At 46.7% G+C, this 15,478-nt stretch overlaps 1 protein-coding gene across 1 annotated transcript in view; it reads right to left on the bottom strand.

The window, feature by feature from the left end:
- The window catches only part of LOC140409300 (dedicator of cytokinesis protein 2-like), a 1,572,852-nt gene that overhangs the window by 1,200,935 nt on the left and 356,439 nt on the right, over positions 1–15,478 (bottom strand). Inside the window, exons 16-17 of the mRNA XM_072497681.1 lie at positions 1,110–1,182; positions 4–107 (exon numbers count right to left, since the gene is read on the bottom strand). Of these exons, the coding sequence (XP_072353782.1) occupies positions 4–107; positions 1,110–1,182 (177 nt within the window). The remainder of the gene's footprint in view (positions 1–3; positions 108–1,109; positions 1,183–15,478) is intronic.

The following is a 15,478-nucleotide window of genomic DNA, read 5'->3' as shown; positions in this document are numbered from 1 at the left end:
CACCTTATACAAGACGAGGTCGTGCTCTCCATCTCGCAGGGTTGTTCCATCAGGTTTCATTAGCTTCACATACGCCATTGCAAATATTTTCTCTCCTTTATCTCTCGCTGTAATACACGAGGAATGTTATAGGATTTTTAGTCTGGCAAAATGATAGGTGTTTAGACATTTTCTAGCTTTCCTGACAATTCTTGGCCTTTTCCTCTGAAGGGTTTAAGCATTTTACCCTTTTCAACATACATTTGTCTCCCTGGCATTTTCAGCAGGGATGGTGGCATGGTAGTAATGTCACTGGACTGGTAATTTAGAGGGTCAGGTTGATGCCCTGAGGCGGTGATTCAAATCTCATTATGGTAGCTGATGGAATTTAAATTAAATTAATAAATTTGGGATGTGAAGCCAGTGTAGTAATGGTGACCAGAGCAAGTATCAGTGATTGTCTATATCTGGTCCCATATGGTCCACTTATGCCTTTTAGACAAGGAAATCTAATGCCCTGACCTGGTCTGGCCTACAAGTGACTCCAGAACCTCAGTAATGTGGTTGGCTCTTAACTGCTCTCTGAAATGGTCGAGGAACCCCATGGAAAATTAGGGATGGGCACCAATGCTGACCTTGCTAGTGTGCCACAATCTACCCATTTTATGTCCCCCCCCCCCACTGTCAAGGAAGATCTGTTAAGGTCAACACTGCTGAAAAAAAACTACAAGAGCCAATCTGATCGAGGAGATGTAAAACTACCAGAGACACCAGTGTACCTTAGCCAAAACCATCCTGCGAGGTAGTACAATGACCTCTGGAGGCATGAATTTCTCCTAATTTATTTGATGGCACCGTCTTTGAAAGCTGGAATATAACTGAGATGTCCTTGCCAGCATTGCAAGCAACTGGAAACATGCAGTGATTTGTGATTTGTTTTATTCATTCATGGGATGTGGGCATCACTGGTTGTCCCAGCATTTGGTGCCCATCCATAATTACCCTTGAACCGAGTGGCTTGCTAGGCCATTTCAGATGGCTCATAAGACTTCTTCTGCAAATTTAAACAAGTTCGGGGTTTTAAGGAAAATCAACTATCACCAGTCAAAGAGGTGTTTAAGTGTACTTACATTCGGCAGATGATCTGTGTTTGAATGTGAAGCGCAGGTGGGTCCTCTGAACATCTTCAATGGCAATTGCAACCTGGGGACAGTGATAAAAACTTAGCAGGTCGAAGTGGAAACTACTGGTTCAGAGTTTGCTGAGGGGACAGGCAGGAGTTTTAGATTAGAACTTTTGAAACTGCAGGGACTTGCTTGAGGCCTGGATGAATCTACAATGAAAACCATTACAGACTGGAAGCAAAAATCTCCAACTGAAGGCCCAGACTTAAGAAAGGTGTACTGAAATGAAAATTGAAATGAAAATCGCTTATTGTCACAAGTAGCCTTCAAATGAAGTTACTATGAAAGGCCCCTAGTCGCCATATTCCGGCGCCTGTTCGGGGAGGCTGGGAAGGGAATTGAACTGTGCTGCTAGCCTGCCTTGGTCTGCTTTCAAAGCCAGAGATTTAGCCCTGTGCTAAACCAGCCCCTGGAAGATGTCCATCTGAAACAGACTTTTATTCTTTTTATTTTTCTTCACACTCCTCTTTCCCCTCTGTGTTTGTCTGTCTTGTGTGTGTAGAGGGTGGGACAGTTAAAGAGGAATGTTAGGAACTAGATATTAGTTAACCAGCTGTATTTTCTGTCTATTTACTCATAGTTTTTGTTATTAATAAAAATTAATTGTGCTTAAATTTACAAATCTGGTGACTGTAGTTATTGGGCAGACCAAAGGCAGAGGGTTCGGCTATTTTCTAAGAATTAATCTGTTAATTTCAATTGTATTGCAACTCCAGGTCAATTGGGCTGGAATTGATTGTGCACATGACTTTTAACATGGGCTCTTATAGCCTGAAGTTTGTGAAAGGAAGAGAAAACCAGACCTGAAATTTATGTATGAATATTCGTATGCGATTGCTTAATGTATCTGAATGTAATTCTTTTCTCCCTATTTAATAACAGTCTTAACCACATCAAAATAAATGTATAAGCATCTCTCCACAGAAATAATGGAGCAGAAGTAGACAATTCAGTTCATTAATCCTGTTTCACCATTCAATTCGATTGTGGCTAATCTGCACTGCAGCTTCACTTTGCTACCTTTAGTTCTAAATCCCTTGATATCTTTACCCAACAAGAATCTCTAATTCCTAAAAAATTAAATTGAGCCAGTATGCATAGCGTTGGAGTGCTATTCAAGCCCGAGGTGAGAGTCTGATTGCATTGCCTGTTGTGCCACCAAACATCATCCATCCCTTTTTCGTTACCAAATTATTCATTCCAAAGCAATTCTGGCTGGTGTCCTATCTTGCAGCTTCCATAAACTTGAACACGTCCAAAACTCTGTAGCCTGTAACCTAACTGGCACCAAGCCTTGTTCGTCCATCACCACTGTGTGCGCTGACTGATTGACTCCTGATCCAGCAACGCCATTAAATTCTCACTGAGAATTTCAGATCTTTTCATGGCCTCATTCCTTTCTCCACGTCCCTTCCAGTCCTCAAAAACTCTCTGAGATGTCGGCACCTCTCCAATTCTGGACACGTGGTGCATTCCTGATTTTAAACAGCTCACTGTTGCCTGGGCATAAAGCTCTGTAATTTTGTCCTTCAATGCTAGAGGGATGGCGTTTAAGACTAGGGAGGTTATGCTGCAATTGTATAAGGTGTTAGTGAGGCCACACCTGGAGTATTGTGTTCAGTTTTGGTCTCCTTACTTGAGAAGGGACGTACTGGCGCTGGAGGGTATGCAGAGGAGATTCACTAGGTTAATCCCAGAGTTGAGGGGGTTGGATTATGAGGAGAGGTTGAGTAGACTGGGATTGTACTCGTTGGAATTTAGAAGGATGAGGGGAGATCTTACAGAAACATATAAAATTATGAAGGGAATAGATAGGATAGATGCGGGCAGGTTTTTTCCACTGGCGGGTGAAAGCAGAACTAGGGGGCATAGCCTCAAATAAGGGGAAGTAGATTTAGGACTGAGTTTAGGAGGAACTTCTTCACCCAAATGGTTGTTGTCTATGGAATTTCTTGCCCAGTGAAGCAGTTGAGGCTCCTTCATTAAATGTTTTTAAGATAAAGATAGATAGCTTTTTGAAGAATAAGGGGATTAAGGGTTATGGTGTTCGAGTCGGAAAGTGGAGCTGAGTCCACAAAAGATCAGCCATGGTCTCATGTAATGACGGAGCAGGCTCGAGGGGCCAGATGGCCTACTCCTGCTCCTAGTTCTTACGTTCTTATGTTCTTATTAATCCTCTCCACCTCCCCATCTCCCCCCCCCCTCCTTCAGACTCCCCTTAAAGTGGCTTCTTTGATCAAGCTTTTGCTCATATAAAGTAAAATAAAGACTTGCATTCATATAACACCTTTCATAATCATCAGATGCCCCAAAGTGCTTTACAGCCAGTGAAACAAGTTTGAAATGTAGTCACTGTTGTAATGGGGAGAAAGCAGTTGCATGGAAATTAGAAAATCAACGTTAACGGAGAAGGTAAGTACAGGTTAATGATGAGGTGGATTGTTACCAGAAAATAAAAGGAAGGAATAGAACATGTGTACGTCATACTGAACCAAGGAATCAGACAAGAGTAGGGAAATTTGATAAAAGGTCAAAAATGCTTAAATCATTTGGAACAAAATTGTTGAGTTAACAGCGCAAATAGAGCCTACTCTGCCATACATTATGATCATGGCTGATCATCAAGTTCAGTACCGTGACCCCGCCTTCCCCCCATATCCCTTGATACCTTTAGCCCCAAGAGCTATGATTTGGTTGCAATTACCGAGACATGGTTGCAAGGAGACCAGGTCTGGGAGTTGAATATTCAAGGGTACTCAGTTTTTTGGAAGGATAGACAGAAAGAAAAAGGAGAAGATGTAGCTTTGCTAGTAAAGGAAGGGAATCAGTGCTGTAGTAAGAAACGATATAGGCACTGGAGATCAAGACAGCCTGGGTAGAAATAAAAAATAGCAAAGGAAATAAATCCTGGTGGGAGTAATCTATAGGTGCCCAAAGAGGAGTTCTGAAGTGAGGCAAAGTATAAACCAGAAAATATTGGAGGCTTGTAAGAAAAGTACATCAATAATTATCGGTGATTTTAATATGCATATAGTGTGGATTAATCAAATTAGCAAAGGTATCCTTGAGGGAGAGTTAAATGAATATATAAGAGATTGTTTCATGGGAAATGTTGTGGAAATAAACAGGGAGCAGGCTATTCTGGATTTAATATTGTGTAATGAGGAGGGATTAATTAATGACCTCAGAGTTAAGGATCCTCTCAGCAAGAGTGATCACAGCATGACAGAATTTCACATTCAGTTTGAGGGCGCAAAACTGGAGTCCCACACTCTCATTATGGAGTTAAACAAAGGTAATTATATCGGTATGAGAATAGATTTGGCCCTAGAACATTGGGAAGTAAGGCTAAAAGGTAGGACAGTTGATGAGCAGTGGCAGTGTACCTACGCCTCAGGGACTGCTGCGGTTCAAGAAGGCAACTCACCACCATCTTCTGAAGGGCAACTAGAAATGGACAATAAATGCTGGCCTAACCAGCGATGTCCACAACCCATAAAATGAATTTTTCTAAAAATCCACACAACTAAAATGGAGTCTAGAGAGGAAGAAACAGTGTAAGAGAGGGATAAGCATGGAAGTTAAAGATAACAACAGTGCAGAAAGATTCCATTCAGCCCATCCTCTATGAGCACCTGACCTAGGATCAGGCCCTCATCCTATCCCCATAACTCAGTAACCTCACCTAACCTTTTGGACACAACGGGGCAATTTAGTATGGCCAATCCACCTAACCGGCACACCTTTGGACTGTGGGAGGAAACCAGAACACCAGGAGGAAACCCACGGAGACACGGGGAGAAATCCAAACTCCACACGGACAGTCACCCAAGGCTGAAATTGAACCCGGATCCCTGTCTCTGTGAGGCAGCAGTGCTAACAATTGCTGCATTAGTTTTTTCCTCAATTAGATCTCCGCTCATTCTTCTAAACTTGAGGGAGTTTAAACGAGGAGTCTAAACTGCTTCATTGATACATTGGTTATAATATTCCCAAATTCCTTGGATGGGGGAGAGGTTCCGGTAGACTGGAAAATACGAATGTAACGCCCTTATTCAAAAAGGGAGGGAGGCAGAAAGTAGAAAACTATAGACCAGTTAATTTAACGTCTGTCATTGGGAAATTGTTAGAATCCATTATTAAGTAAGGAATAACAGGACATTTGAAAAGTCAAAACACAATCCATCAGAGGCAGCGTGATTTTATGAAGGTAAATCGTGTTTGACTAATTTTCTCCAGTTCTTCGAAGATGTAACAAACCAAATGGATACTGGGGGTCCTGTAGATGCAGTATACCTAGACTTGCAGAAGGCATTTGATAAGGTGCCGCAGAAAAGGTTAATACACGAGGGGTTTGGGATAATTTATTAGCCTGGATAGTAGACTGCCGAACTGACAGAAGGCAGAGTCGGGATAAATAGATCTTTTTCCAGTTGGTAAGATGTAACTCGTGAGGTGCCAAGGGTTCGGTCCTTAGGCCCCAACTATTTACAATATGTATTACTGACTTGGATGTCGGGATAGAAGGTACTATATTCAAATTTGCAGATGAGACTAAAAAGGTGGTGAGATAGTAAGTTGCAATGAGGAAATAAGAAATTTACAAATGCATATAGATAAGTTAGGTGAGTGGGCCAAAATCTGGCAGGTGGTGTTTAAGTGTTAGATTGTCCATTTTGGTTGGAAAAATGGAAAGGCAACTTATTTTTTAAATGGAAAGAAACATTCAGAGTGCTTTGATTCAGAGGGACCTGGGTGTCCTCATGCATGAATTGCAGAAAACTAGCATGCAGGTACAGCAGGTAATAAGGAAGGCAAATAGAATTTCGGTCTTTATAGCTAATGGAGTATAAAAGTAGGGAAGTGTTGTTGCAACTACACAAGGCACTGGTGAGACTGCAATTGGAGTATTGTGCACAACTTTGGTCCCCTTATTTGAGGAGGGTTGTAGTTGTATTGGAGGCAGTTTAGAGGAGGTTCACTGGGTTGATTCCAGAGATGAGGAGCGGGATTCTGCGGGAATCGGTGGGGCGGACAACTCCGGCGCCGAGGAGTGGCGTGAACCACTCCGGCGTCAGGCTGCCCCAAAAGTGCGGAATCCTCCGCACCTTCAGGGGCGAGGCGACTCTCTGCGAGCTCTCCCTAACAGATCCTCTTTTTATTTATCTTGTACTTGTTCTCATCTTTTACCTTGTGTTGCCCTATTATGTATTTTATTTTATTTCCTTTTCTTTTCAGATACTTAATGAATGAGCTGCTCGCAGAAAAATACTTTTCACTGTATCTCGGTACACGTGACAATAAACAAAACCAAAGGCGCTATATGGTGTAAGTTCTTATTGTTCCAAGAGTAGTGTCCAAGTGGACTACACGTGTGAATCTAAGTAGCCCCCTCATAACATGAATAATTGCAAGGCCTGAAGGAGATAACAAAATCCAGGGACAGATCTTCCTGCCATGTTTATCCAGGGAATGGTCAGGCATTAGGAACAAGGAAGAAAGTCTCTAGCTTCCTAACCTTACAATGTTCCTGTAGATTTCCTGAAGTGAGAGGAAACGCTGTACGTGTGGAGTTGGGTTGGCTGGCAGAAGCAGATTGAAACAGGGTATAGAAATTGGAAAGTTAACATGCAGGAAGAGTAGGCAATTAGAAATGGTCTGCTGGCCTTCATTGCAAGTTTGGATGAGATGAGGAGCGTCTTCCGGGGGAGGAGGGGGTCATTAATCTTTCAAATTATCTACCCCAGAGAGCTGTCAATGTTCAATCCTGAAGAACGCTCCAGGCTGTGATCAACAGATTTTTTGATTTGATGGGAATTAAGGTAAATGGGAATCAGATGGAAAAGTGTTCAGGTCAAAGGTCAACCATGATCTTACTGAACTGTAGAGCAGGTTCGAAGAGATGTCCGATCTACTGCTCTATTTCTTATTTTAATTTGTACGGTTTAAGATCAGAGGATGTGAGAAAGATAGCAATTGGTTTCCTCTTTCCTGACCAGCAGTACAGAGACCAGAGTCAGAGGCTCTCTCGTGTTTCTCAATAGCGGAGAGTACCCGGCCCATCCAGAGGTCAACAAGGCCTCTCAGGCAAGAATTGGATTTCCATCCCCATGACCAGGTGCAGGCCTGTCGGTGAGAAATTATGGGTCTATGCGAACAACCTGGCCTCAGAGATCAGCAGGGCCAGGAGCGATCAGGTGGACCGGACCTACGCTCCACCTGACATGAGCCCAGGCCTGGGGGAAGGAGGGAGAAGCGAGTGGACCAGGTATGGGTTTTCAGATACCAGAAAGCAAACGAGTTAAAGGAGCAGACCGTCCGATTTCAGCCCACTGAGTCTGCAACAAGCTCTGCAGCTGCATAATGTCTCGTATGTGACTCAGCTAGGAACCTGCTTCTCAATTCAATAAAGTCGAGTGCTTTTCAATAGCTTGTGAGTCAGGGCAGACAAAGTTAATTTTGCCTCAGTTGGAGAGGTTTAAATCTGTTGTTTTTATTGTGAAGAAATCAGCTTCTTCTCTGAGGGGGGTGGGAGAGCAAATAAATAGAAAAAATAGACGTGCTTACACAGTCGTGCTATATCAACAATCAAATCAATTGTACCTAAGAGCCAGTAAGAGAATAACGTGTATCTCAGTCAGGCCTAGTTCACAGTCAGAAGGTGGTAGGTTCAAGCCCCAGCCCGGAGATTTGAATACCCAATTTAACCTGATGCTCCAGTAAATTCAAGTCGCCATAGTCAGAGATGACCATAGGCTGCTTTCCCCTTTGAGGGGGAGAGCTGACTGGTGGCGACTTAACTGGAGGATCACCACACCTCAGGCGAGGGGCAAGGTTTGAGAAGGCGGGGCCTTCATGAAGTTCGGATGGAGCACTTAATCCTCTCCTTGCTGATGAGATGTTAAACTCAGGTCCCATCAGCCCTCTCAGATTGATAGAAAAGACCCCATGACTGTTTAGAAGAGCAGGGATAATCCTTCTGGCACCTTGGGCCAACATGTGTCCCTCAACCAACACCCCTAATTTAGACTATCTGGTCATGATAACATTTCTGTGGGATCTTGCTGTGCTGCTGCACATTGCACCAGTGACAACACTTCAAGTTGTTCATTGGCTGCAAAGTACTTTGGGATGTCCTGTGGTTGTGTGGGCACGACATAAATGCAAGATCTTTTTTTTGTATGGTTATAGATTGAAGAGGGCAGGCCTATATTCCGAGAGACCCGGGGAACACAGCTTCCACCTGTCCCTCTGAATCTAAACCAATCTGGATAAAGGGGTGCCACTACACCACCATAATTCCTTAAATAGATGGAAGCATCCCAAAGATCAAAAGTTATGACCCTCCAAAGGCTGGGAATGTCCCAGAAAGAGAAAAACCTTCTCACCAGTGTTCTCATTTCACCAGTTTATTGGTGTTCCATTTTAAAGTTTGCGAGACCAGTTCAGGCCAGTATTTTTATTTCCCCATTTTACTGTTTTTGTTTTCCTCATGGGTCAGCAGTAAGCGTTGAGGGACTGGACTGGATGGAGAGGAGGTTACTGCAAGATCCTTACCAACTGGAGCCCATTACTACTTTTTTCTCATAGATTATCATAGAATTTACAGTGCAGAAGGAGGCCATTCGGCCCATCGAGTCTGCACCGGCTCTTGGAAAGAGCACCCTACCCAATGTCAACACCGCCACCCTATCCCCATATCCCAGTAATCCCACCCAACACTAAGGGCAATTTTGGACACTAAGGGCAATTTATCATGGCCAATCCACCTAACCTGCACATCTTTGGACTGTGGGAGGAAACCGGAGCACCCGGAGGAAACCCACGCACACACGGGGAGGATGTGCAGACTCCGCACAGACAGTGACCCAAGCCAGAATCGAACCTGGGACCCTGGAGCTGTGAAGCAATTGTGCTATCCACAAGGCTACCGTGCTGCCCGTCTCAAGATCCTCTGCCAAATTTCTCACGGCTCACTAGCTGGCAAAGGTTGGGACACACCAGGTTCTCACCATGCAAAGGAGCCAAGGGCAGAGACGGGGGGAGGAAGGGTAAAAGTTGGACCTTGAACATCAAAACAGAAGAAAAAAAAGAATAGGAGTAGATCATTTGGCTGTTCCATCTTTCAAAAAGGTCATGGTTGATCTAATTGCGACCTTAACGCCATATTCCTGCATTGCCCGTCATAACCCTTGACCCCATGTAGATCAAAACTCTGTGCAACTCAATCTTCGATACATTCAATGACCCAGCCTCCACTGCTCTCCGGAGAAGAAGAGTTCCAAAATTTAGTGACCCTCTGGTGGAAGAAGTTTCTCCTTGCCTCTGTCTTAAATGGGAGACACCTTGACTGGGATTCTCCCCTACCCGGTGGGGCGGGGGGTCCCGGCGGGATGGAGTGGCGTGAACCACTCCGGCGTCGGGCCGCCCCAAAGGTGCGGATTTCTCCGCACCATTAGGGGCCAAGCCCTCACCTTTAGGGGCTAGGCCCATGCCGGAGTGGTTGCCGTTCCGCCGGCTGGCGTGGAAGGCCTTTGGCGCCGAAGGGACTTCGCCGGCCGGCGGAAGTCCGCGCATGCGCGGGAGCGTCAGCGACTGCTGACGTCATCCCCGCGCATGCGCAGGGGGGTGGTCACCTACGTGTCGGCCATCGCGGAGACCTACACGGCCGACACGTAGTAAAAGAGTTCCCCCACAGCACAGGCCCGCCTGCAGAGAATTTGACGGCCGGCGGGGGCGGGATTCACGCCCCCCCCCCCCCCGACGATTCTCCAACCCGGTGGGGGGTCGGAGAATCCTGCCCCTTATTCTGAAATGGTTTCCCCTCATTTGGGATTGCCACAGAAGGGCAAACATCCTTTTAGCTTCTATCCTGTCAAACCCCCTTCAGAATCGTATATGTTTCGCTAAGATCAGTTCTCATTCTTCCAAACTCAAATGTGCACATGCTCAACCTTCCCTCAATAGCAGTGGAAGACACATAACGCACATTTTCCTTCATTCATCTGCAACATCTTGCCTTAGAAAAAACATTCTTAACGGATGATTGAGGAGGCTCGTGGAGGTCAAGCCAACCAGGGGAACTTTGAGTCTCACCTCAGTTCTGAGGTGCAGGTGGCCTAAAATTAAAATTGAAGGGTGAAACGAATAATTTATTGCTTATAATTTTATTAGTTGAGTGGAAATGGTGTTGTTTATCATGGAGGTCAACATCTTTAGGCAATGACATGCATCAAGGAATTTCCAGCATGACTACAGAGGTTGGAGACTGACATGCGTGGAAATGCAAAGCAGGCGGAATATATCTTGTTGCCTGTTATATGACGTGCCCAGCAATCATGTAGAGTGTGCAATGGGAAATCGATGCAACACTGTCTGTTCTGTGCCCTGCCTCCCATCCGCCAAGTTACAGCAAGTTAATGAAGCCAGACAGGTGATTGATGTGATGGTGGGGGAGCATTTTAGTGAGAACATGGTTCTATTTAACCAGGGAGGCACGGTGGCACATTGGTTAGCACAGTTGCTTCACAGCTCCAGGGTCCCAGGTTCGATTCCTGGCTTCGGTCACTCTCTGTGCGGAGTCTGCATGTTCTCCCCGTGACTGCGTGGGTTTCCTCCGGGTGCTCCAGTTTCCTCCCACAGTCCAAAGATGTGCAGTTAGGTGGATTGGCCATGCTAAATTGCCCTTATTAGTATTCAGAAAAAAAGGTTAGTTGGGTTGCTAGGTTATGGGGAATAGGGTTGAGTTCTGGGCTTAGGTAGGGTGCTCTTTCTAAGGGCCAGTGCAGACTTGATGGGCCGAATGGTCTCTTTCTGCACTGTAAATTCTATGATTTAAGTTTGTCATGGACAAGGAAAGAGACAAATTGCAGAAAAAGATCTTGGATTGGGGGAAAGCAGACTTTCGTAAAGTAACGCAGGTTATGGCCAAGGTAGACTGGTGGGGAGATCTACAGGAGAGCAGTGGGGGGTGTTCAAAGAGGAAATGGGGAGGGTACAGGCCCAAAATGTTCCCTCTAGGGTAATAGGAAGGAGTAACAAGCCCAGAGAACCATGAATGGCCAGAGATATTCAGGATACAATGAGAAGGAAGAGAGAGGCTTTTAGTAAGTACAAGGGGAGCAAATCAACAGAGGCATTAGTGGAGTACAGAAAGTGCAGGATGGAGATTAAGAAAGCAATTAAGAGAGCAAAGAGGGGATGTGAGAAATCTCTAGGTAGTAAAAGTAGGGACAATCCCACAATATTCTATGAGTATATCAGGGGAGGAGGATAACTCGGGAAAAGGTAGGGCCCATTAGGAACCAAGAGGGGCATCTGTGGGTGGAGCCAGAGGACATTGGTAGAGTGTTAAAATAATATTTCACACCTGTCTTCACCTAAGAGAATGAGGAAGAAGATATGGAACTTGGGGTTGAGACTGTGAGGTTGTTGAGCAAATTATCATAGGGAGGTACATGGTATTGGAGGTTTGGCAGGCTTAAAAGTGGAGTAATCTCCAGTTCCGGACGAATTGTGTCCCAGGTTGCTGTGGGAGGCGAGGGAGGAGATCGCAGGGGCTCTGATCCAAATTTTTAATTCTTCTCGGCCACGGGAGAGGTGTCTGAGGACTGGAGAACTACGAATGTAGTCCCACTATTTAGGAAAGGCTGTAGGATAAACCAGGAAACTACATTCCAGTGAGTCTCACGTCAGTGGTGGGGAAACTAATGGAGAAAATTCTAAAGGAGAGAATCTGTCTCCACTTGGGGAGGCAAGGTTTGATCAGGAATAGTCAGCAAGGCTTTGTCAGAGGGGGGTCATGCCTAACAAATTTGATTGATTTTTTTTGAGCACGTGACTAAGTGTGCAGATGAGGTAGTGCAGTTGATATAGTTCACACGGGTTTCAGTAAAGCATTTGACAAGGTACCATATGGGAGGTTTATAAAGAAGGCAAATGCACATGGGATACAGGGGAACGTGATATGCTGGATTCAAAGCTGGCTGAGCTGCAGGAGACGGAGGGTGATGACAGACGGCTGCTTTAGTAACTGGAAGCCAGTGTCCAGTGATGTACCACAGAGATCAGTGCTGGTTCCCTATTGTTTGTCACTTATGTAAATGACTTGGATGACTATGTTGGGGGTAGGATCAGTAAGTCTGCCGATGACACAAAGATTGGTCTGGTGGTTAACAGTGAGACTGAGAGTATTGAATTATGGGAAGATATATTTTCTGTCAAATGGGCAGAAAGGTAGCAGATGGAATTTAATCCTGAAAAATGTGAGGTGTTACACTTTGGAAGGAGCAATTTGACAAGGAGGTATTCAATGAATGGCACCACACTGGGGAGTCCTGAGAAACAAAGAGATCTTGGTGTGTTTATAAATAGATCTCTGAAGGCAGAAGGGCAGGTTAATTGGGTGGTGAAAAAGGCATATAGTACACTTGCCTTTATCAATACATTACAAAAGCAAGGAAGTCATGTTGGAGTTATATAGAACTTTGGTGAGGCCACCATAGTACTGTGGAGTACTGTGTGCAGTTCTGGGGAGAAGTTCTCCGGAAACGGCGCTATGTCTGCCGACTGGCGCCCAAAACGGCGCCAATCAGACGGGCATCGCGCCGCCCCAAAGGTGCGGAATGCTCCAACATTGAGGGGCTAGGCTGACGGCGGAGGAATTTCCGCCCCGCCAGCTGGCGGAAAAGGCCTTTGTTGCCCCGCCAGCTGGCGCGGAAATGACATCTCGGGGCGGCGCATGCGCGTGAGCGTCAGCGGCCGCTGACAGCTTCCCACGCATACGCAGTGGAGGGAGTCTCTTCTGCCTCCGCCATGGTGGAGACCGTGGCGGAGGCGGAAGGGAAAGAGTGCCCCCACGGCACAGGCCCACCCGCGGATCGGTGGGCCCCGATCGCTGGCCAGGCCACCGTGGGGGCACCCCCCAGGGCCAGATCGCCCCGCGCCCCCCCCAGGACCCCGGAGCCCGCCCACGCCGCCTTGTCCCGCCGGTAAGGTAGGCGATTTAATTTACGCCGGGGGGACAGGCAATTTATCGGCGGGACTTTGGCCCATCCAGGCCGGAGAATCGAGCGGAGGGGCCCGCCAACCGGCGCGGCGCGATTCCCGCCCCCACCGAATCTCCGGTGCCGGAGACTTCGGCAACCGGCGGGGGCGGGATTCACGCCAGCCCCCGACAATTCTCTGACCCGGCAGGGGGTCGGAGAATGTCGCCCCTGGTCCCCACATTATAGGAAGGATGTGATTGCACTGGAGCGGGTGCAGAGGCATTTCACCAGGATATTGCCTGGGATGGAACATTTTATTTATGAAGAATGGTTGGATAGGCTTGGGTTATTTTCACTGGAGCAGAGAAGATTAAGGTGAATAATAAGAGATGAATAAGGTGCAACCTGATCGAGGTGTGCAAGATTATGAGGGGCACGGACAGGGGATAGGGAAACAGCTGCTCCCAGCCTCGCACACACACATTAAACGCCCCACACACACTCATCCCAGCCGCACACACACATTACACTCCCCACACATACTCATCCCAGCTGCACACATATTACACTCCCCACACACACTCATAGTTGAAGGGTCAGTTACGAGGGGACACAAGTACAAGTTCAGGGGTGGGAGGTTCAGCGGGGATTTTGAGGGGAAACCTTTTTACCCAGAGGGTGGTGAGGGTCTGGAACTCGTTGCCTGGGAGGGTGGTAGAGGCAGGTTACCTCACATCCTTTACAAAGTACCTGGATGAGTATTTGGCACATCTTAACAGGCTGTGGGCCAAGTGCTGGCAAATGAGATTAGGATTGTACGAAGTCTTACAACACCAGGTAAAAGTCCAACAGGTTTGTTTCGATGTCACTAGCTTTCGGAGCGCTGCTCCTTCCTCAGGTGAATGCAGAGGTCTGTTCCAGAAACATATATATAGACAAATTCAAAGATGCCAAACAATGCTAGGAATGCGAGCATTAGCAGGTGATTAAATCTTTACAGATCCAGAGATGGAGTAACCCCAGGTTAAAGAGGTGTGAATTGTACCAAGCCAGGACAGTTGGTAGGATTTCGCAGGCCAGATGGTGGGGGATGAATGTAATGCGACGTGAATCCCAGGTCCCGGTTGAGGCCGCACTCATGTGTGCGGAACTTGGCTATAAGTTTCTGCTCGGCGATTCTGCGTTGTCGCGGGTCCTGAAGGCCGCCTTGGAGAACGCTTACCCGGAGATCAGAGGCTGAATGCCCTTGACTGCTGAAGTGTTCCCCGACTGGAAGGGAACATTCCTGCCTGGTGATTGTTGCGCGATGTCCGTTCATTCGTTGTCGCAGCGTCTGCATGGTCTCGCCAATGTACCACGCTTCAGGACATCCTTTCCTGCAGCGTATGAGGTAGACAACGTTGGCCGAGTCGCACGAGTATGTACCGCGTACCTGGTGGGTGGTGTTCTCACGTGTAATAGTGGTATCCATGTCGATGATCTGGCACGTCTTGCAGAGATTGCCATGACAGGGTTGTGTGGTGTCGTGGTCACTGTTCTGAAGACTGGGTAGTTTGCTGCAAACAATGGTTCGTTTGAGGTTGCGCGGTTGTTTGAAGGCAAATAGTGGGGGTGTGGGGATGACCTTGGCAAGATGTTCATCTTCATCAATGACGTGTTGAAGGCTGTGAAGAAGATGACGTAGTTTCTCCGCTCCGGGGAAGTACTGGACGACGAAGGGTATTCTGTCGGTTGTGTCCCATGTTTGTCTTCTGAGGAGGTTGGTGCGGTTTTTCGCTGTGGCGCGTTGGAGCTGTCGATCGATGAGTCGAGTGCCATATCCCGTTCGTACGAGGGCATCTTTCAACGTCTGTAGATCTCTGTTACGCTCCTCCTCATCTGAGCAGATCCTGTGTATACGGAGCGCTTGTCCATAGGGGATGGCTTCTTTAATGTGTTTAGGGTGGAAGCTGGAGAAGTGGAGCATCATGAGGTTATCCGTGGGTTTGCGGTAAAGCGAAGTGCTGAGGTGACCGTCCTTGATGGAGACGAGTGTGTCCAAGAATGCAACTGATTTTGGAGAGTAGTCCATGGTGAGTCTGATGGTTGGATGGAACTTGGAACCAAGGCGGCCTTCAGGACCCGCGACAACGCAGAATCGCCGAGCAGAAACTTATAGCCAAGTTCCGCACACATGAGTGCGGCCTCATCCGGGACCTGGGATTCATGTTGCATTACATTCATCCCCCACCATCTGGCCTGCGAAATCCTACCAACTGTCCTGGCTTGCTACAATTCACACCTCTTTAACCTGGGGTTACCCCATCTCTGGATCTGTAAAGATTTAAT

This window comes from Scyliorhinus torazame, chromosome 3, assembly GCF_047496885.1.
Source record: "Scyliorhinus torazame isolate Kashiwa2021f chromosome 3, sScyTor2.1, whole genome shotgun sequence".
Taxonomy (NCBI): domain Eukaryota; kingdom Metazoa; phylum Chordata; class Chondrichthyes; order Carcharhiniformes; family Scyliorhinidae; genus Scyliorhinus; species Scyliorhinus torazame.
This window is presented reverse-complemented; position numbering and strand designations above follow the sequence as displayed.